The 23,548-nt window shown below is 41.2% G+C and overlaps 2 protein-coding genes across 5 annotated transcripts in view; both read right to left on the bottom strand.

Moving 5' to 3' along the window:
* LOC307026136 (uncharacterized protein) overlaps window positions 1–18,418 on the bottom strand; it is a 31,634-nt gene extending 13,216 nt beyond the window's left edge. Inside the window, exons 1-2 of one of the 4 annotated variants that reach the window (XM_079661289.1) lie at window positions 18,018–18,418; window positions 15,610–15,639 (exon numbers count right to left, since the gene is read on the bottom strand). In XM_079661289.1, the coding sequence (XP_079517415.1) occupies window positions 15,610–15,639; window positions 18,018–18,200 (213 nt within the window). In that variant the 5' untranslated portion in view covers window positions 18,201–18,418. Of the gene's footprint in view, window positions 1–1,873; window positions 2,042–11,235; window positions 11,347–15,609; window positions 15,640–18,017 lie in introns of those variants that run through there. The other 3 variants (XM_079661293.1, XM_079661292.1, XM_079661291.1) reach the window with 3 other exon arrangements.
* A 738-nt stretch (window positions 18,419–19,156) lies between these two features.
* On the bottom strand, window positions 19,157–21,637 carry LOC307026165 (uncharacterized protein). The gene is made up of 5 exons (XM_079661337.1): window positions 21,594–21,637; window positions 20,839–20,941; window positions 20,613–20,712; window positions 19,609–19,743; window positions 19,157–19,409 (listed from the first exon to the last, which is right to left on the bottom strand). The coding sequence occupies exons 2-5, from the start codon at window positions 20,871–20,873 to the stop codon at window positions 19,362–19,364; spliced, it is 318 nt and encodes a 105-aa protein (XP_079517463.1). The 5' UTR covers window positions 20,874–20,941; window positions 21,594–21,637; the 3' UTR covers window positions 19,157–19,361.
* Between the last annotated feature and the right edge of the window lie 1,911 nt (window positions 21,638–23,548).

The following is a 23,548-nucleotide window of genomic DNA, read 5'->3' as shown; positions in this document are numbered from 1 at the left end:
CTTATGTTACCATGGTGATCTAGCCTGGTTAAAAGAGCTCCACCTTCGTGACATTGGAAACTCTACATGACTTAAGTCTCAACATACCTCACTTACCCTCTAATTTCTAAAAGAACTGGCCAGGGAAGTTTGCTTTGACATGATTTTTCAATACTGGACCTAAAATAAAGAAGTTGCTTTGGCTCGCTTGCCCACTGTTGGAGAGGTATCACAACACACACACACACACACACACACGAACACACACACACACAGTCCTTTCACTTAACCCAGCTTGTCTCCCTTCCAGCGGACACCATGGTAACACGGCACAAAGGGAGGGAGCGGGGAAAACAGGCCCTCAGAGATCTGGGTTAGAATACCAATAGCACATTGTGGGAAAGAATCAGCCAATGGATGCATGCGATTCCCGGCAGACTGCATGATACTGGCTGTGCTTCTTCCTACACAAACAAAAATAATGACAATCTTCCTGATTTAAGTATCTCAGGATGTTAAGAGTTACTGAAAGTAGAAATCTGCACAGGGTAATGGAGGACTCACATACTAGTGGGACACACTGGGGGGAAAGTCTTCATTATTAAATAGGGAGGAGTAACAAAGCAAACAGGAATGCAATTATAACGCATCCCACACATTTGATAGCGGATGGCTTACACTATGATATATTAACTAAAGGACAAACACCCAAGACAGTATCAGCTGAAGACACTTAGTTTATATTGAATGTTCACCTATGGATCTGGGGGGAAATAAACAAGCGTATATTATTTAAAACCCCTATAATCAAGCCAATTCTTAACACAATGGCATCAGTCCTACACTAAGACAGGATATATAAAACATAATTAACGGTGATCTCCAGGCTGCTGTGAAGGAGAGTTTTAAATCACTGTGTGTGGAGAAAACCCTCCGATTGACAGGTGAGTTGAGCCCCCCCTCTCACGGACAGAGCCAGTCCCCCTGTACCACACTAACTAACACACGGTGAGTAATGATGCAGAGATGCCTCATAAATTACCAAACGGTGGGAACTCCACAGGAGCCTGATCTACGTCCCTCCTTTCTCAGCGGCTTTCCGTGACTTTTAATAATGAGCAAGATAACATTTTATACAAGGCTATACTGAACTGAAACCTTCAAATGTACTCACGCTAAACAACTTTACTGCTATGTTCTTCCTTGCTCTAACTTCTAATTGCGATATTTTTATTTAGATCCATGAATTTCTCAAAGAAGACGGACCACAACATAATGAATGTCTTGACTTGATTGGTTCCAGTTTATTAATGTTAACACAGGCAGAAACTGAACAAACAAGTAAGAGAGATATCATTCATTAAAGTCTTCATTCATTTGCAGCTGATTTCTGCCCTCTGATAGGCTCTTATAAGATAAGTCCCGCCTTCTTGAAGTTTGCCAAGTAATCAAAAATAACACATGACAACTTGTGACTGTGATATGTGGGTCAAACGCCAAAAACACAACATATTTCAAGAGCATCTTTCTCTTAAACTCCAATTATATTTCCATCATATTCAACATCTGCCCGTGTCCAGGATGGTCAGTATAGATGAATACAAAATCTACAAGGTGAACTTTAGTCTATGCCTTCTCGCTATGACCAGACAACATTGTAATACGATACGATACGATAATACTTTATTTATCAGATCGAGTCTGAAATTTGACTTGCGTCACAGCAGCTCCATGTCCAACATCAACAGACAAGTATCCAGACACAATACATGAAACACAAACAACAAAACATTTAACGGAACATTACTGTGAGGTCAGCCAGAGAAATGACCTATACAAAGAAGTATAAAAGATACATCTTTGTATTGAGCGGACTGAAAGCGAGACAGCTTACCTGGAAGATAGCGTGGAGTAAACAAATAATACTCAGCATTTTTGACGAGTCAGAGAAAGACGGACACACAGCCGTCTTCCCTCTCCTTTCTCCTCCCCTTCTCTCCCCAGGAGTTTGCCCCTGTCCAGCTTCTGTACCGGGTCTCAAGATATGACGAAGCTCCAACTTCGCAACCTGTTGCTATTTCAAGCAGACTTAACCTTGATCACAAATGGAGAGAGATAGAGAAGGAGGAGGGAGAGAGGAGAAAGTCCCGCCAAAGGAGTTACATAAGTCTGAGGGCTTAACCAGCAGAGCCCCACACAGGTGGGGGAGTGCGGTGTGCAGGGAGGAGGCATGTTACAGTCTGAACTACAAACACCATTACACGTCTTAAAGAGGCCTTATCATATGTTGGACTTTCCCCTTTCCTGCAGGGTGTGTTATAGGTTTGTGTGCATGTAAATGGTCTGCAAAGGCTTCCATCCAGTGGGAGTTTTATTCCCCACACACTCCCCCGCTGCCTGAAACGCCTCCATTGGGAGTGCTATGTTTACTTCCGTAACATAGTGACATCATTATGTAACACTTCTATTGGCTAGCGCTCCAACACATTGTACTTAATAGGCTAAGGGGCGGGACATTTCTAAGCGGTTGACCAATCACAACCAAGCCTGCCAGGTAAACTCAGAGCAGATTGGGCTCTGGTTTCAGACAGAGGGTGAAAAGAGGTGCAGTAGAACAAGCAGAATGAGAACAATAAAAAGCTTTTTGAACATTACGGGTATAACACTGATCAAATGTTTTGTTCAGAATGTACAATGAGAACACATGCAAAAAAAAAAAAAAAACGCAAGCATGGTTCTCTCACAGATCATTAGAAATAATACATCAGAGGAAACAATGACTTCACTGTTCTGAAACCAAAGAGCTTAGAGTGAAAACAAAAGCCCCGGCGGGCATATGCTGCTCCATCAAACCAACGTGCAACTCAACTATGTGCTTCACTACAGTCACATCCCTCAAAGGTTCCCCTTATTAGTAAATACTCGTTTTTATTTCACAAGACCAAAAAATAAGTCTTTTGTGGATGACTTCAATGTAAATATTAACTTCTCTCGGTTAAAACTGCAGCAGGTTTAAGCTTCAATAGCATAAACAAGGCCCAAAGACCCGAGACAGTAAGGGACAGGCAGATCTAGGATCAGGTGACTTTTGTGCACACCTGACACCTGAACATTGAGGGGATGTCAATCTGCCACAATACCACAGAGGGCAGAATGAGGGAAAGAACAAACAAACAAACAAAACCACGCCCCCTTCTGAGATAACATAGAACTACAACTTATTTTTCTTCAACCGCAGATTTCTTATCACTGTGTCAGAACTGAAGTGGTACTGAGCCGAGTACTGGAGGGTGGTGTTTTTTAGGAGGGGGGCTACACCGCACTTTCCTCAGTTGGACTGGCTCTCTTGACCTAATAGATCAACATAATGTAATATGAACTAAATGTATGCTCTCTAAATAACCTTTTCAAACTACTTACAAGAAGTTTTCAAATGAGAACCGGAGGGAATCCTCAGAACTTATAACACATTCAGCACATAACATACCAGCTTTGTATTTTTTTAAGTGAATTACCATTACTGTCATCCACGAGGAAGACTCATCAAAACTAAAATCAAGTCATGGTACAAATGATTAATCCTCAGCTGCAACACACACTCGCCACCTTGTTCAGCTCTGATGTTTAAGAAAGACCGTTTGATCACTGAGTGAAATATAGGCGATTTGAAAGTGTGGGCAGCGGCCTGGTGTCTTCTTCATCCCTAAAAGCAGTATTCCCCAGTGAGCTGCAGCCATGACTCAGACTATTCTCTGAAGGCCCGACCGCCTCTTCCCAGAAAGCCTGAAATAAAAGGCTGTGTTCTGGCCAAGCTGCCGGCTGCCCGTCAGGATCACTGAAGGGGAGAAACGCTGCTGCGGTTCAAGAGCCACGGATGTCACTTTTAGACATTTGGAGAAGATGAACAAAACAGAATATTATGGGAGTGAAGCTACTGCCTGATTCTAAACCACAAAGTCAGCAGCAGTGGAACTAACTTTTGAAAATGGGATCAAAGATGTACTTAATTTACTATACAGCTAAGTATACAATATGTAATCTTTCAGCGGTGGTGTTACTTTGCACTCTCCGTGGTTTAGCTGACATGCACAGCATCAGCTCCGTGTGCTTCAGCACTTTAACTTTCTTTCTGCATTATGTGCATCAATCTACTTCATATTGTGTTCATGGCTGCGTGCACCAGGTCGTGACCCTCGGAGCGTTGTTGTACGCAAACCATTATAGCCCTACTGTTGGACCATAAGGAGGGAAAGATACACATTTGTTCCATTGAATAAACTGTGTTAACCTACTGTCCTATGATGCCAAGGTTCCATCTCCACCTTTCTCACATGACTATGCAAATTCATTTAGCAGTGTCACTTTCTGGCAGGAAGAGTTCAAGAGTTACCACAAAAAGCTTTACATTTTCCTCAGTAGTTTAAGTGATAGGACACCAGCGCCAGCATAGCCACTTAAAGAGGACATATTAAGCTCATTTTCAGGTTCATATCAGTATGTAGTGTCTCTACTGGGACATGTCTCCATGCTTTAATGTTCAAAAAGCTCTTTATTTTTCTCATACTGTAGCACCTCTTTTCACCCTCTGTCTGAAACCAGAGCCCAGTCTGTTCTGATTGGTTAGCTAGCCGGCTCTGTTGTGATCGTGTCCCGCCCCTTAGCCTATCACGTATATGTGTTGTAAAGCTAGCCAATAGAAGCTTTCTACCAGTGGCGAACCGTGTCTATCACAACTGGACACACACACCCCCCCCCCGCCGCCCCGCCGTTATAATGTCCGTCTTTTCACTGAATTGTCGTCTTGAAAAGGGTACTCACAACAATTCCGCAAAAACTTCATCTTCTCCTGTTGCACTTGCCATTTCAACGTTAAAAACAATAAAACGGCATGAATTGCTTCGTCGCATCTAGATCCTCTGTCTCGAGCCAGTTAACTACCGGGCCTTCTAGACTACCTGGAACCGAGGGAAACTCTGAAAGAACACGCCCATTGGCTACAAATCAATATATGATTGGTTGATCAAACTGTCAGTCCAAACGTACGCTCTCATTCAGTGCAACGGCCAGGGCGTTCTATCAAGGATATAGAATACCTTGGTTGAAGGATATTCTACCCAGAGACCCAGAACAAGATCTGATTGGTTGCTTTTCTTTTCTAACACAAAACCACTGAAATGCGTAGAGCATGGTCCGAGAAGGACAAACAAATCAACGTAACACTGTCATTTTACAGATCAACAACACATATACCATTCTCATTTATTCATTTTGTGTTCCAGGGTATTCTCTGAATGCCTTGAAGGCCCTGACGGTTCGCCACTGTTTTCTACTTGTTGCTCATTAGTACCTTTTAAAAATAACTTACTGTTACAGCAACTGGAATGAACCTATTAGCATTGAACCTTACTGATCCTCCACTGCCATAGTGTCCTATGGTTAACCAACTCCAGCCAGTATAAAGACACGGCTGCTTACAGTGTGTATCAGCAGCAGGAGCATAGACCTGTTCCAAAACAAGGCGTCCTCTGAAACACAATGTGGTTCCAGGTCACAGGTTAACCCCCCCCGCACAAAGCTCAGGAGACATCATGGGTCCAGCTCCATGCAGTAACGCTGCTGCAGGCCTGCCAGCTGTAAAGCCCACAGAAACCTATTATACTCCATTTTTATGGCAAGGACAACAACTACCAATGGGGAAAAAGGGACAGGGTCTTTTCTCTAGAACGTTTCTCATTGGTGGACAAGATGGTGGCCTCTGCATATACATGACAATGTGTGTGCCGCTGTAACATGCTAAGCTCGCAGGATGGGCCATCCATTGGAAATAGAAAGGCTAAAACATGTTGTTGAAAAGGTAGCGGAGAAAGCGGTGGAGGACAGAGGCATGCTGGGAGCTTTGCAACAAGCTCTTCATGTATTGTAGAGCATGGGAAAAACACTTGAACCTTCTTCTTTGCTCCTTATCACAAACAAAGGATATGGACTCTTCAGATGAGTCCTTTAATGAAGGAAGAGAGGAGTTAAGAGTTACTTTAACCCAGATTGATCAAGGCAAGGATTAAATATGGCTTCCTTCTTTCTGGAACGCAGCCCATCAGCACTACACATGACACTTAGCCCCGCTGTATGAACAACACCCAAGAGCTTTGGTCACCGGAGACGTACACCGAATAAAGGGGCAGGTCAAGACTGGAGTTTCAATGTGACTTTTCCGCAGCAAATTACAGCATCTGAAACAAAGCAGTTTATTGGATAGCTAACACAAAGGAGTCTGGTACTGAATTCCCTTAGGTCTATCCAGCTTCATGGAGGTCAGTTTTTGTTTAAAAAGTTGCTTTTATGATGGAATTTGTGCTGCTGTTGTCGGTAAAGATTATCCTTTGCCCACCCAAACCTCTAGATTAATAATTCAGCTCTCTACGTCAACAACAAAATAATATTATACCCTTCATGACGGTAGGATTTATTGCAGGATGTTTCTCTTACCTAATAAACTGACAGTGTTTATGTTGGGGACCACTACTCCTATTGAAGTTTGAGTGAAGCTAAGAACCAGCAACGGCAGACCAATAAAATGCCTTTCAATACGTCAGATTTCCTGTTAAACATTGCACTTGAACACACCAGCTATCTGACCATGCATGGAGGTTCTGCAATCGCCTGATTCCAGACTTCTGAAGTGTAATCCACTTTTTCTACTTATTCAGCCGCTCGAAAGGTTTGAAGTTGAGCTCATTGATAGCCATTTCCTTGGCTGAAGAAAGAGTTGGCTAATGAAGGCTTTGTCGTTGGGCTTAAGAGGACAAAGTCCCGATAAGAAAATATGCAACTCTGAGACAGGAAGTGATCGCAGAAACACAATAACAACAGTGGAGTTTAAGAATAGCACAGGGTGGAGGGGCCTGTTTAGTTGTTCTCACCTGCATGATGTCAGTAGTCTGCATGTCTGCTCCAGACAACAATGTGGGCACAGAAACAAAGCGAACCAGCCGACCATTTCACCCCGCTGTAAACTCATTTAAGAAGCCCAGAGCACTGATTGAATCAAGTGAGAGAAACGCAGTGGGCCCTCCATATTTTGTGAGTAACCAACAGTTACAGGAGGAAATCATCATGCATCCACTCTTTCATTTGCATAACAAGGGTTGCAGAGGCCCGATCAACTCTGTGAACCTTAAAAGAGCGTGCTTGTGGAAAAGAGACCCTCCATTTCTCTCATAAAGTAGCAACTTAACACTGCTGCTTCAAAGTGTGTGAGAGGGACATCCTAATCACCTGTCCTAAGCTCTGCCAGGTTGATATGTGTGGTCTTTCAGAGGCATGTATCTCCCAAACAGTCTTACAAACTGTTTAGCCGTTTGTTTGTGCACAATACGCAGAGCTGGCTGCAAACATGCAAGAAGCTCTGTGTCGCAAATAGCAGAAAAAACTCAAATAACCTATTATGGTTATTGGAGTTTTCCTTCTTCTGTAGTTTGCTAAATTAGTTTTTGGGCAAGTAAATGGTCTTCTTTCAAGTGTAGTATGTATTAATTTATTGAGCTGTACTTAAATCAGGTTTTAAAATTGTTTGACTGATAGAGATCATGCAATTTTATTATTGGTTTATTGATTGTTATGAACCTGCCTGAGGACCACAGATGGAAATGAGCTATTAGCTATAATCTGGCATATTGCATCTCTTCTCTTTGCTGAGATTCATGTTTCTGTATGCATGGTCCTTCAATAAATAAATACAAATACTTCAAAGTTAAAATCCCAAGTTCCCTCCAGAGGGAAACGCGTCCATTGGACTCCTTTGTTTACTTCCATAACATAGTGACATCACTATGCACTTCTCACGCTTCCATTGGCTAGCAAACATTGTGCGTAACTGGTTAAGGGGCGGGACATCTTTAAGCCGTTGACCAATCACAACAGAGCCGGCCAGCTAACCAATGAGAGAAGACTGGGCCCTGGTTTCAGACAGAGGGTGAAAAGAGGTGCTGCAGCACAGGCGGTATGAGAACAATAAAGTCCCAGCAGAATGGAAATGAAAATGTCCTTTTTAAGATGCATCTTTTGGATGTACTGTATGTCCAAAGAATGCTCCTAAAACCTGAATAGCACTGGCACATTCCACATGTTTTGATGGAAAATGCTTCAGTCTCAATTAGACCTTATTCAGAGTAGTTTGTTAACACGAACCGTATCCAATTCGGAATGTTTTTATAATGATGTTATATTCTTGGAGTATTAGTCAGCATGTAAACATTGTCAGTGAGTCTTGTTAAAATGTTCATGGACAGATACGATCGCAGCAGAATGCAAACAGGCGTGTGTTCTCCCTGAAAAGGTCAGGCTGTGTGGTCGAGCTCTAATGAGCCGACAGAGAAGACCAGCTGGACACATTGAAGAGCAACAGGCTGGTGAGAGGAGCAGCTCCATCCCAGCTGAGAGCCAGTGGAGCACAGCTCATTAACGTGGTGTGTCATTCTATGTTCCTGCACAACCATGAAAAATGACCCTCAGTGTGATCCCTCAGTGGATTCAGTGGACAGGATCCTCCACAGAGAGGTTTTTACTGCCAACTTCTCAAAAGAATACAAAAGAAATCACGTCTGCCCCAAGCACAGTCTTTTGCTGTCAATCTCACTCACACGTATACACACAGTTCTGTTGTGCCGGGCTGGAGGGCCAGAGAAAGCTAACAACCGGGCAGAGAAACCACAGGTCCAGAAAAAGAAAAGTCAGTCGTTACACTCTGGCTCATTTCACCCTCCTGTGAGAGGAATGCTTTCTTTGGCTCTCCCGTTTCCATTCTGCTTGCCTACCGGCCCCTTTTTCTCTCCCTCTCTATTTTCAGCCGCCGGATGAATTTGGGTTAGAGGTGGATCAAAGTAACACTACTCCAAAGCCCTGAACTCATACAAACAAGCGATGTCATGCACATGCTGGATGAGCGTGCTAACGTGATAGCAGACTGTCAGCTGCTCTGGGCCTTCAGAGAGACCAACACATAACCCTGCATGACAGAAGTCTTGTAATACAATATATCTTAAAGTCGTTTTTAGAGTTGACACTAGAGTGACACAGGTCTGCGTTAAACTCCTGCAACACTTAAACGGAGTAGTGTTCAAAATATAATGTTGCACATGCATGTACAAATCAACACAACAGTCAGTAAGAGTGCATTGCTGTGAATATATGTTCATAAGCAACGGACCAAACAACATTCTGGCTCTCTTGACACTTAATCCCTAATCTTACCAAGGTGATTCTAAGTAACAGTTGGCATACATGCATAATTATACTATGTGTATGCATGGGAAGAATATGCAATATTAAAAAAGGTGTATATAGTATTGTCTGTCAGGTAGAGGAAGCTGCAGTTATTCAGAGTCACCTGAGCTTTATGATGAATATACAGTTAGTCCCTGAGGAAATACAAGCTGCAAACACTTCTTGTATCCAGAATAATGGGAGTTCAACTGATGATCTGTTGGAACTGAAGATATGTGTTGTTAGATACGTGCACATGTTTAAACATCTCAGATTTTAACCTTTTAAATGACAAATTATGCTGATTTTCAGGTTCATATATATATATATATATATATATATTCAGTTGTTATAATAAACATCATTCATCAATGGAAGTCTGTAAGCTGTTCCCCAACAGTTAGGAAGTCGGGGATCAACAAATAAAAAAAAAAGGGAATTGGAACATCCCAGAGTCAAATCGGGAGACTGCAGTGAGGGAGCATGGGAAATGGGACAGCTGAGTGTTTCCCCGCCGCGCATTCCCCTCAGCTTGGCTGGATGTGAAATGAGACAAATTCCTGAGTATCTCTCTTGTGTCAACTTTGCAACTGTGTGTTAGAGCCTGGACAGCAGCCCGTCACCCCACCAACCCCCCAAAAACCCCTGCGAGAGGAATGTGACGGCTGCGCCTCCACACACTGATTTACTGATGCGTGCAGAATTCTCACACAAACATGTAGCATGGAGGAGGAGCAGTAGAGCCGCGTGTGTGCTCACATTCTGAGTGTGCTCATATTCTGAGTGTGCTCACATTCTGAGTGTGCTCATATTCTGAGTGTGCTCATATTCTGAGTGTGCTTGTTTGAGGAAATAGAAAGGAAATGAAGATGGACATAGATATTAGAACAATTGATTTCATGGTGATGTTCTATACGAAACACCCACTAGAGTTTTTTCAATTAGCATTTCTTGGACCTAGCATGGCACTGGACGATCCACGGGTGGGTTCAGACACAATTGGGTCTGTGCTCAGAAAGTGGGAGGACGTATTTGAGGCATCCAAGGGTTTGAAGTTGACTCGGATGGACATAAAACTGGTTGAATGGAAAGTACGAAACATGAACGACTGTTAAAAAAAAAGTGTACAGAAGTCAACTATCAAGTACTTTCCAGAAACGTTACGAGACATTCAGAAATGTAACCCAGCATACTTTCAGATTCTTTGTCTTTTCGTCATCCATTTTGCTGCCAAAAAGCCTTGGGAAAGAAAGGGAACAGATATAAATATACAGCTGTCAAACCTTCACCAGGAAGATGGTTGCATTTTTTTTTACAAACTAAAGCTCGATCTTTTGTTCTATCATGAAGCAACACACTTTGATTTTTTTTTGGGGGGGAAACCCAATCCCTTCCTTGTGGACAGTTTCTGCTTACCTGTACTTTAGGAGCACCTGTTCACTCCTGTGTTTTTAAACGATGACAAAGAATATTTCTACAATTCTGTTTCACAATACTGACAAGTGTCAACCGTTGAGGCCAATGGGAAGTAAATAAAGCCATCCAGAGTTTAATAAAAGAAGCCTTTCAAATAGGAATATACAGGGATGAAGAAAGACTTCCGGGACAAACAGGTCTCCCCACCTCAAACCTGACCCTAATCTATTGTGGTTAACAAAGAGTGCAGCTGTAGAAAGGGCTTTTGGCCTAATTCCTTGATGCTCAAAATGCCAAGCAACCCAGTGCATGTTCAGAGCCTCCCCGTGCCCCTGCAGCAGAACATGTGTTTTGTTTTTAGAACTTGTCAGCCATCAGAGAATCTGCTCAGTGGAGTTCCGGTCGAACAAAGACAACACAGCTCAAACACAGTGGAACTAATGAGGGAGGTGGTTACGTAACAATCTCCTACTGTTGTCACATAAAAAGACTCTGTGGAGCCAAACTCCTCTTCCTCCCCCCCCCCCCCCCCCCCGCCCTCTCGCATTTTCTCACGTTCACACTGAGAGAAAGTCTCACCTGGGCCATGCTGCAGAAAAACATCCTGAGGAGGCTCCAGTTGGAGACTCAGGGAAACCCGAAACTGTCTGTCTCTCCGCCGCAGGATTTATGCAGCCCGACGAAATAAAAGAAGCCCATGAGAAAGAGGAGAGGGGGGGGGGGGGGAGGGCCGTAGGGAGGAGAGGCTGTCCAGCAAAACACAAGCTGTTTGTAAAGTGCTGTTTCTGGGTAGCACTTTATAATCCCTCCTTTGTAGACAAGCAACTGTTGATTCAACCCTGAGCAGGGGAATTTTTATTCTAGGCATGTCCTGTTTTATTAACGCAACGAGTTACACATTTTAACATTCATTAGAGAAATATGTTCATATACAACTTCTGAAATCAATATCATAGCACCATAAAACCTTGATTGCTACAATTTAGAACACACACACACACACACACACACACACACACACACACACACACACACACACACACACACACACACACACACACACACACACACACACACACACACACACACACACACACACACACACACACACACACACACACACACACACACACACACACACACACACACACACACACACACACACACACACACACACACACACACACACACACACACACACACAGTACAGAATTCATTGGAAAGCAGATATGCCGATATGCAAAAAAACAGCTTTGAAGGTAGTAGGAAATAAAGACTACAAGCCCTTAAAGAGCCGGTACGAGCAGACAGTCATGAAACAAGGAACAGAAAATATTCCAGACTTCCACATTTCCTCGTCTCTGAATACGAACCTCTGCCATCAGGACAAAAGTGCAGATCAAACCACTGGAAGCTATCGTTTGTTCAACCTCCATCAAGCCTATGACACTAATGCTATATCTTAGTGCAATAAAGGAATGTGCATTTTGTACAGAAACATTTCACAAATTTCAGCTGTCAATTCGCTTTGCATCAGCCAATCGGTTTGCTGCTCCCTCACTGCGAGTTGGACCCAGGTACCCTCCAATAAAAACACACCCGTTTGCTATCCTGGCTACAAAATGATGGATTGAGCGTCCCATTGATATCAGGACAGCAGGTCTACAAATCTTCGTCACTAACTAAAAATCCATCTGTTTTTCTTGTACCTTGGCCATTAAATAAAAAAAGGATAATGGTTTGGCTTATTTAATGCAAAAATATCAGATATAAGAGTTTGTATCTTTATGGTTCATTTCACTTATTGTGAGTCGCGTTGGAAAGAAGCGTCAGCTAATGAAATGTAATTTAAAATCAAATGTCTTGTATAAGATTTGATTTGTGGTGTTTTCAATGTAAGACGACAATCAGTAACACTGTGCCTAAGACTAATTTCCCCCACGTATGATAACGTTGAGTCTATCCTACTTTCAGTGTCTTCTCTAACGACGTTATTCCAACCAACTAAACATTCTTGAATTCTTTATAAATCAGGGTAGGTCCAAACCAAAAGGAAGCTGACACCGTCGGTGTTTAACATTCATTGAGGTGAAATAAAACCGTTAAAAACAATATGGGAAGCAGCTCAGTGCTCTTATATGATGCTAATGACTCAGGAGAGACAGAGAGAAGCCTGTGCTGCTGTATTCTGCTGTAGGGGTGGTCGATGAAAATATAATAATCTATTACTGGACTTATTTTACTGCAGGAAAAGTGAAACGTTACCTGCTGAACTGACAGGCTCTAAAATTAGCCCGTCAGCCACAAAAATCCCTGTGCTGAGCAGTACAACTTTTAAATGCCTCCGGAAATATCAGGGTGCAGTGAGCTGTAGACATCTGAAAATCTAAATATGTGGAGTTTCTTTTCTTAACTGAAAAAGGAATTTGCAGCAGGTAGAAATTCAGTAAAGTAAGGTATCAAAAGTGACCTAAAAGTAGACGTTTGCTAGGGATTATGAACAAATAATGCCAAGCTGTATATAAATCGATACAATATTTCAATGAATTGATAATGAAATCATTAAAACACAGAGCTATCATCAATATTGTGCTACAGTAGTTTGCACAACAAAAAGAGATTAGGCTCACCCGCTAGCTGCATGATGTAAAAAAAAAGTTGATCCTCTTAAAACACGTGAAGTCGCGCACTGGCTCTGACACTGATAATCTGCAGCGGACTGAAACACACACACACAGGCCCGCTGCGCTGCTCCATGCCAGACTCTTTAAATGCCCCACAGAGAAGGTGGCAGTTAGCGTTTGGCACCGCTGTCGTTCTGGCAGATTTAAATTCCCAAAGCCCTTTGAGATGCCTTCAAACATAAATGCACTTCATCCAGCGCGGTGAATGAGCGCCACTGAGGAGAAGACATGCAGTCACCAGGAGAAAAGGGCCAGTCTGTGCAGATTCTGGATCAGCTGCACTGTTGCTAGGCTTGAGGTTTTTCCTCACCAAACATTTGTTTTAACTGCAAGCACTTATTCAGTTTTTGTTTTTAAAGAAACAATATCTGTAGGAAACCGACACGCCCAGGCCAATTTGATGGTTTTAAAAATATGTGATGTCCCCTAAGAAAAAGTTTAAAAAGAAAAACAGTGCTTTCAGTGTCTAACAATTGTGAGTGATATCAGACCATTGATTGGCTTTCATCAGATTTTATCACGACAATTGTAATTGTTTAGATTAGGCAAAGTTAGCTTAATCTATCCAAAGGCACATTTTGAAAAAACAAGTGCAATTTTATGGTTAAAACTATGAGTCAAAACAAGACAGATCGTATTAGGGTTTATGAAACAAACTTAATTTATACGATGTGATTTAGGAAAAGACTGGGTTAAGCTGAAGCAGTAGATGAAGACAGCTCCCACAATTCATTGCTGCTGTGGTTTCTGAGCTGTGACCCAGACTTCTACTTCTGTAAATTACAGAGGAGCCTCCTGATAGCGTTAGCCCACACTGTGTCCTCAGAGTGGGAATGGAGTTTGGTTTATGGACACAATAAGCTCCGCTCCTCTGGGAATCCACCACTGACAGTATGAGCCCAGATATTTGGGTTCAAGCTGGGGTCACGGCTCAATTTCTCTCCCTCACACTGCAGCGTGGAGGTACCCGAACAACAGAGAGGCATCACAGGGGATTTTAAAAAGGCATACGCACTCTGAGTGACTACACGTTGAGACGTTTTATCTGACACAAGAGGTTGTTTTCTAGGCTTTCCCTTGAAGCCACAGCACGGAACAATTATGTCCTCTTTTGACAGAGGGTATCATAACTAACACCAAAGAGTTACAAAGCACCACAACAACTTTAGACGCCTCCGCGGCCATATGGTTTCAACTACTCAGTCAGTAGCTGCGGTCATGAGAGCCTTTGAAACTCATATAAAAAGAGCATTAGCAGTGATCCAGAAAACATTCAAGCAGGTAAAGGGTGAACAGAGGCTCCAATAAAGCATCAAAGGATGGATCAATCATCTATGTTATGGTTTCGTCTCAGCGTCTGGACTTTAATAACCAGGTTATTTGTCCCCTGTGCCTGGCATTAATAAAAAACAATGTTCTTTTTTATTTACCTCATCTCAAATCTGTGTCAAAGTGAATTTAAAATGATTGTACACCACATAAAGTAAACAAACAATGATGCTGATAGATGAAAGTACAAGTAGGCACATAACAGGTTACAAACGCACTTATAGGGGAACACAGACGTCTACAAATATAGTGTTTTCTGTATTTCTGTTACCAACACAGCCACACAAATGTTCATTGAGTGTATGGTAGGGGTGCTCTATTAACCGTATTTTAATCGCAATTAAGATTTTGGCTCGCAACGATTATGAAAAAAAAAAAAAATATATATATATATATATTATTTATTTAAAAAGAAAAAAAAAAGTATAATTTTTTTTATTGGTTTTTCAATTGAATTATACTTAAAGTTCAGGGTAATCAACTGTTAAAAACATACTACACGGTTTTTTTTCAATAAATGGATGTTTTCAAAGTAAATAGATAATCGTTTTTAAATAATCGTGATCTCAATTATTGACCCAAATAATCGAGATTATGATTTTCGCCATAATCGAGCAGCCCTAGATTCACTGATCTCATGTCAAGGCCCTCAATCTTTTTTTAATGAAGCTACATTGGGCGGATGTATCCAGGTATGGTGTTCACCTTATTCGCCCCTTTGAATCCTACCTTTAAGTGTTGAAATGTAAGGCTTTGAGTGGGCTGAGCAAAAACACTGATCTCTATGATTGCCAACAGGGCTATGTTCACACAGGTTTAATATTCATGCAGAGGCACTACAGTTTATAATGTCTGTGCTGTGTCAGATGAATCTGTCAACAAAGGAAAGCCGCAAAACAACTAGTCTGAAGTAGACAAGATAAAAGAAGGATGTTCCTACCTGTGGAGGGGCAGACTGGCATCTGAGTTTCTGAGGAGATAAAACAAAGACAAGTGAGACATTTATAGGATTTTAAAGGAATACTCATGTTTTGAATGGGGAGTGCCAAGCCAATACTTCTCAAACCATATCCTTCTGCACTGCCCATTTACATGATGTGCTTGGTATGTTTTTTGTCAGCAAGTGGCTATACACACAGCCTCTCTAGGGTGGTTATGATTACATACGTCAGTCAAAAGTACCCTCCAACTTTTCATGACTTTCCTACAACTTTTAGAGCCACTTTTTAAGCCTACAGTTGGGCTTAATCCTCAGAGCAGCAAGAGAACTCCTTTCAATAAGTCACTGTGTGGCCTCTTTGTCACCAGGTGTTTTCAGAGCAGCCCTCATAGACTCTGAGTCTCAGTTTGAAGTTTCAACAGCAGCAAAAGAGCATAAAACGTTTCATTGGTGTTCTCACAAACTGCGTGTTAACCCCCCACACTTCTTAAAGATGCAGTCACTGACACATGTGGTTCCTCTGTTGTGCTTTGAAGACTGAAATTCCACATGAAGACTTGACACAATAAAATGAACACAACACTATATCATGTGTTACAGTGCGGGTGGTCATGGGTAATAAATTGCTCAAATGCCAGTCTTACTGGATCACGTCTGTGCTAATAAGCTGGTGCTTATTAAGCCATGCTGAGTTTGAAAGGCTATGATTTAACAAAAAGAAAAAAACAGAAACAGAGCAAGGAGAGCAGGCAGTCGATTCCACAATCAATGAGTCAGCATGGAGTTCAAATGATTACGATCTTCCTTCCTGGTGGCCAATTACTGGGATTATTTTATGAATAACGTGAAAGCTTTTCAAAACTCACTGAGATTAAATCAAGCAAATACTGAGGTCATTCCAGGCCTAAAGATTTCCAACAACTTATGATGTCGTTTTGTCGACTGCTAATCAAGCGTTTCCATTATATACCAGAGACATGTTCACGCTGCAGATGTTAATGATCTGAAAAGTGGTATTCTTGGGTGTGTAGAGGTGGATCTGTCTGAAAGCAGAGCCTGCGGGCAGGTTTAAAACATGACTTTGCTTGTTCCTGCAGTCAGCGCTATAGAAGACAAAAAGTCCAAGGATATGTTCCACCTTGGGGGTCCTCCCTCTTCCTGACACGCCCCGGTCTGATTAGGCCTACTAATGGTTTCTCAAGTCAATGTGCAGTGAGTCATGAAGAAACCTTCTTGATGAAGTGCAGGTCGAGTCAGGCCTTTGTGCATCTACACCTGAATGATGTCAGAATTTACAATGGGTCTCTTAAAATAGAAGCAGCTGTTTTGTATTGGCGGTTTGGCACATATCACACCAAATGAAATGTGCAATTGTAAAAGGGATACTTTCGCAATCATGAATTTCCTGTGATTTATAAAGCCATGAAATCAGATGTTGTGCAGAAGTCACTACATCGGTCTGGCCTCTTAAACTATCAGGATATGGCTCAGCGGCTCTAAACAGGTTTCTCCACTGAAAAGTCCAACTGTCAGCTATAACGGTTTAATGTGTAAACACAATAATCTTCCAATCTGAAACCACAGCATGCTGATTATAGCAAACATATGCATTCATTGTTTTGATAGCTCTTACTACGGATGATTCAGTCTTGATTCAAGGTTTTGGACTTATGAGGCACCCACAAGAACATGAGCCAAACCTATGAAGATGTTCCGCCTTGAGGGTCCACCGTTCTCCTGACACGCCCTGGTCTTATTACGCCAGATAATGGTTTTGTCAAGTCAATGTGCAGCTAGTCATCATGACAAACCTTCATGAACTGCAGGTCAGGACTCCTGGATGACGTCAATATGAACGGTGGATTCGCTTAAATTACACATAATAGCACCTGGTTTGCAATAAACACACATTGCACTCGCTGATGCAGTCATAATAACCTGCAATGCATGAAATAACTATCTAGTGTTTGTGTTTTTAACCCTGGCAGCATGGTAGCAAAGGTAGAAAAAAAGAAACCAATCATGTCTGATGCAGTATGATATTATGTCAGCTTGTAATTTTTCCAGTCTTTTGTCTTATTCTATTATGGAGGTTAATTGACACCGTAAGAGTTAAGAGAATGTATTGTTCTTTGGCCAGATCACTAATTGATATGTGTGTGCCAAATAGTCAGAAGTGGAACAGAAGACTGCTGAATAATATCTGCAATGTTACTGCAGTCAACAATAAGCATGTAAAAAGCATTCATTATTACTTATTCTGTTTTATTAGCTTAATTGGGTGACTGACACCCAATTCTGTACTTCTCTCCAGGTTAGGGCCCGAGTTTGTTTACACCTCCCTCTCTAGACAAATTTACTAATTTAACAGCCAAACATGTTAGGTGTAAATGTCAGAATATTCTCACCTGGTACCACCTGAGCAGGGCCCAGCAGAGCAGGTAGGCAGCCAGGCTGAACTTCGCGGTGCGGTAGTCCTCCGGGGGACAGGTGAGCTCCGGAGGAAGCTCCCCGCTGCTGGGCTCCTCTCCCCGGGCTGACACGCTGCTCCCCGCGGCAGACTCTCTGTCACCTCCCTGGTTATCCATCATGGTGCTGCTGTGAGGTGATATGTGGCTCGGGAAAAGTTTTCAGTCCACCTAAAAGTACCTCAGACTTTTCCAGGAGCACTGTCTGCTACTTTTAACATAGTTTCCCATGCTTTCTGCTCTGCTGTCAACTTGTCTCCACTCTGGTGATGCTAGCTGCGGACCTGATCACGCTCACGTCGAAGATTTAACTGAGCCGCAACTTTGAGCGGAAACGAGTTTATTCTTTCAAATTAAAAGTCCCATGACTGCCTTTCAAATCCACGCTGAATAGCTGCTGCCTGTGCTGTGCTTTATCCTTCACAGTGTGCAGGCTTACAGCGCCACATGGTGGTAGAACATTTTAACACATGCAGATACGTTTCCCAAAGAAGCCATGATCATGATTCATTGTGTTTGTTGGCACATTGCATGGTTTATTGCTAAATAATAATTTAAATGTTTAACTTAAATAGTACTAATTGGGATATTTGTTTTAATATCTCACAGGTGCTCTATCATTTTAATTTGAACGACGTTGTCATCAGTTTTTTCCACTTAACTACGTTATTATTCTTTTTTAAACACCGCTCTTGTGTAATGATAAATGTGTCTTTTGATTGACCTTAATGGAGACAAATGATGCACATTAGTCGTGGACCAAAAAGTGACAGCTCATAATTCAACACTGTGTGGTGAGCTAAAAAGAACAAGCCCTTGTCGTTACTCCCAGAAGCTACAGACTTACTTCTATTTCAAAACAAGAGTTAAGTTCATCGTGAATTTCCCTTGTAACATCATTTTTATCACACATGACTCTCATCTAGTCAGAACATTGAAACATAGAGCTGTGAAATGTGTTATTGTGGAGAGCCTGTAAGAAAGAAAATGATATAGAGAATGTGAAGTCTCTTTTTAATTAAAATAGTTTTGCCGCATTGTTGATTAACAAAGAGCCAGTGCAGAGTTTCAGAAAAACGCCAATAGATAAAACGTAACAATGATTGCATACCGTAACATGCAGAACAACCTATAATGCATAGAGATACACAGTCACACATCTTTAAACATGCTAACAATAAACCAAGCCTTCCCAGAGATAATCCTCACACAAAACAAAACTGGGGCTGGTCTATAATTGTAAATTGTACATCAGCATAGATAAGACAATTAAATAAACAGACTTTAGTTTAAATTAACTTTGTGCATATCCTCTACAGTGAGGGACACCACCTGAAACACACACAAACACAGTTACACAGGATTACCTCTTTGACCACGAGCTGAATTGAACAATAACTGAAAAATAAGAATTCAATATGAATTATTGACACTCTTTTTCAGTTTTTTTTTTCAATGTCAGCGTTTTTTTTAACTATTACAGAGCTACCTATAATCAATTTTTTTGTGTGTGAAAGCATCTCACACTCACCTGAGCATGGCAGGGGTCAGGGTAGTCCCGGATGTCCTCTGGGAAAACAGAACGGATCAACTTTTTGACCTCTTCAGGGTAAACGTACGTGGGCTTCCACACACCCCCGTTCTTCACACCGACCCCTTGAAGCATCTGGAACAAAAGGGAGATGAATAATATTAGAGAACAAGTGGTGGGGCTGAGACAGTACTTCATGATGGCCAGGGGCTGTTAATATGCAAGACTAATCGTTAAACATTATTTGTGCCCATTTTTCAATTTACCAATGAATTTGTGTTTCATTTATTTATGTGGTGAAAGCAAGGCATGAGGATGTAATGGAGGTAGAGGTAGAATCACCAGGTACTCAAGTGTGACCAGCTTATTACACATGTTTTCTGATTGTTGGAGCAGGAGAAACAGGGTATTTTCTCTGAACACATTAGAGACATATATTTATGACATAAATAATTGAATTTGTTCACATGTCACCTTTAACTGTAATTCGTTTTTGCCTTACCTCAATGGTCTTTTTTAGTTTCTAAAACTTGCATGAAAAAAGCAATGGTTGTTCCACATGGGATTTTATTACATGATTACATGATATTTTAATCATGTAATCATGTATGATACATGGGATTTTATTACATTATATTCCCGCTGCCTCCGCTCATCAGAAGCCAACCTCCTATCCATCCCCACCCACACCAATCACCGGATCTGGGGGGACAGAGCCTTCTCCGTCGCTGCCCCCTCCCTCTGGAACTCACTCCCACAACCCATCAGAGACTGCACCGACCTCACCACCTTCAAAAAACTCACAAAAACTCACCTCTTCAATCTGGCTTTTCATGTGTGATTGTTTTTGTATTATTTGACTTTAACTTTAACTATATATTTATTTGTTGTTCCTTTCTTCTCTTTTCTTTTCTCTTCTTATTATCTGTAAAGCGTCTTTGAGCACCTGTAAAAGCGCTAACAAATTAAATCTATTATTATTTATTATTATTATGAGCACTGACCAGTTTCCTCTGTAGAATCCTGTAGACCTTCTTCCGACGGGCGTGGTCAGACCTCAGGTGTTTGGCAGCGTGTAGCACCGATGCTATCCACACAGGAAGTCTGAGGAAACGGGAGGAATGAGATTCGTATCGAAATGGTTATTTCCTGAGCTGTTTAAGATAACACAACTGATAACTTCTGTTTCCATTGACCATGGTATTCTGGATTATGAAATCTTTAGCTTACCCAAATGAACAGCAGAGATCAACGTACACATCCATGAGCAGGTTGATGGAGGTCCGTGGACTCACAGCAAATCTGCCAGTAATATTCAGTGTGTGAGGGTTACCTGTCAATCAGGGATACAAAGATACTTAGGCGTCAAATCAAACCATAACTGAGCAGTACCACCTGTAGCAAAATTGATTTAAACTATTTAAAAAATCTCTCTGTGCTCAAATGTCTTTATCTGCAAAATTACAAATGAAGGCTACTTATTATCTTCTTTATCGGTCAATCTATAGATAATCCCTTTCATTAATTGTTAGGTCCATGGAATATCGAGTTTAAGGCATTTAAACACAAAGTAGCAAATCTTCACATTTCAGATACTACAAAATAATGTTTTACCTGATCAAAATTAATTAAAGTAATTGATTAACTGTTTCAACACCAACTGCTATCATATTTAAACTCCACAGACAACAATGCAGTTTCAACTATAACCTTTAATACCTGTGAGTGACAGTTGAACTCTCTATAATGAGAGTTATAAAGTGTAAAAAGTAACATTAATGTGTCAACAGTAGCAATGAGTTAGCCTGCTGTATAACATTAGCATGTCAGGTTATTACAACTGAATTAACCTTAAAGTAGTTTTGTCTGATAATGTTACCTGGAATTAATTGTACTTTAATGTATCTGCTTCATGAACTACTTTATTCTGCTTTTATTCTAAGCATATGTCGACATTAGGCTACAGATAAAGTTGATAAAGTTACCTGTGATTATGTTGAGGTCTCGGTTACTCTCCTCCTACCCAGAGTTCCTAACGTGAATACAAGTCATTTAGTGCCTCACTCAGCAACTTCAGGTGAGCGGGAAAAAACACCGACAGGAAACAGACTTTAGATCGCAACACCGGTGTTGTGCCGTAGACTGAAGGCTTGTCGGTGTTGTGCTTATTATACATCCATGGTTTTGCCGAAATATGCATACCCGCCGAGATATGCATGCACGATGCACCTCGCGGATGCGCGCACAGTTAAAAGCGAAAACTCCCAGACATTTCAATGATTTGTAGGGAAAAGTACGGTTTGGAAACGATATCATTTCCTCTTTGGCAAAGTTTGTTTGATCAATCTGTCATTATTTCTCAGGGCGAATTCTCTTGTGTTCTTTTCGCTATGTTTTTAAGCATTTCAGACAGCTTTACTAAACTGTTATTCTAAAATGAGGTTTTGAAATGTGAAAAAATAATGTAACGTCCACTCTGTCAAATAAAGTGCTGTGCCAAAAAGGAAATGTATCTTCTGCCTGGGGCCCCTGTGTCTTGCGGAGCCACTGAACATGACAAGTAATAATATCACATTATATGATATAGTCAGACACTGTATTATTTCAAATCAAGCCTAACGAATAATTAGTTCAAACTGGCTTTACTCAACTGAATTGCTCCTTAAAATCTAATTGTACTCTGTGGTTTTCTAGTTTTCTAACACATTTTTGTAATGTAATGCCACTCGTATTTTATGTATTTGTGCATCGTAAGGTGACATTGAATATTTTGAAAGGTGCCCTCAAACAAAATGTATTATTGTTATTGTATATGTGCCTCTCTCACATTGTTAATGTTCTCTTTTTTTAGACAAGGACCAAGGTTAATCCTGGTGTCGTTGGGGAAGATCTGCACGGTTCTCTACAGCCCATGTTCAGCAGAACAGGTGGTGCAGCTTCCTGGTTTGGCACCCCCACTATAACTTTGTCCAGGGTCGTCGTACTCCCTCCAAAATCACACTGGTGTTAGCTGTTCACCTGTAGTTTGTGCACACAAAAGCATTTTAGTCTGGGCTCAGCAGGCGAAAAACTAAAGAGGGGCTTCCACATGTGGCAGACCAGGTGTTGGTGCTGCCGGATTTGGCACCCCCACTGTAACTTTGTCCAGGGTAGTCGTACTGTTACCAAAATCCCACCAGTGTTGGTTGTTTCCATCTTATTTGAGAAGGTTTTCCATCTCCGGCAGAGCATATTTTCTATCCTGAGGATAATTAAGACCTTGTATTCGCATGCTGACCAAGTCCTTTCTCTGTTTCTGTTTTACTGTCTGAATAAAATTACCCTTTTTTCCTGGCAATGAGAAATCCCTGCTTTTATAAGTTCAAGTCTTTCAAAGTCTTTCAACTGCATGAACAGAAAATAAAGAAGACCGTTTGGGCTAACCCAAATTGTCCAAATGGGTGGTATATTCTCCATTGATTACAATAGGTTTGTAAAAGCTAATTACAATAAGACCAATAATACATTTGTATTGTTCTTAATATTAGTGTTCATCATTGTTGACATTTGTATTTTTGCATAATCATTAATTATGCATGTTCTGATCATTTTTCCCTGCAATTGTAAAATATAAAATATAGGTGAAATGTACATATATTTATATTATTCTTTGCCTTTCCAAAGCATTACATCATTATTTACACAACACGAAAATTCCTTTTTTTAAAAACTATTTCACCTTTTCAGAACTACTTAAAAACACGTGTCAGCCTACGTCATTAGTTGACAGCAACAAAAAAATAAGAATTGCCCTGTAAGAAATTACAGTATCAACCAGAAATCTAATTGTTGTTTTTCATGACCAACAATCTTAGTTTCTTCGGAGAACAGGAAAAGGCAAAGAATAGTAGGGAATTATACAGGACAGAATAAATGCATAATTTTTATGCAAAAACATAAC

The sequence above is a fragment of the Notothenia rossii genome (assembly GCF_949606895.1).
Source record: "Notothenia rossii genome assembly, chromosome: 12".
NCBI lineage: Eukaryota > Metazoa > Chordata > Actinopteri > Perciformes > Nototheniidae > Notothenia > Notothenia rossii.
The sequence above is the reverse complement of the archived record's forward strand: the minus strand, read 5'-3'. Positions and strand labels throughout refer to the sequence as shown.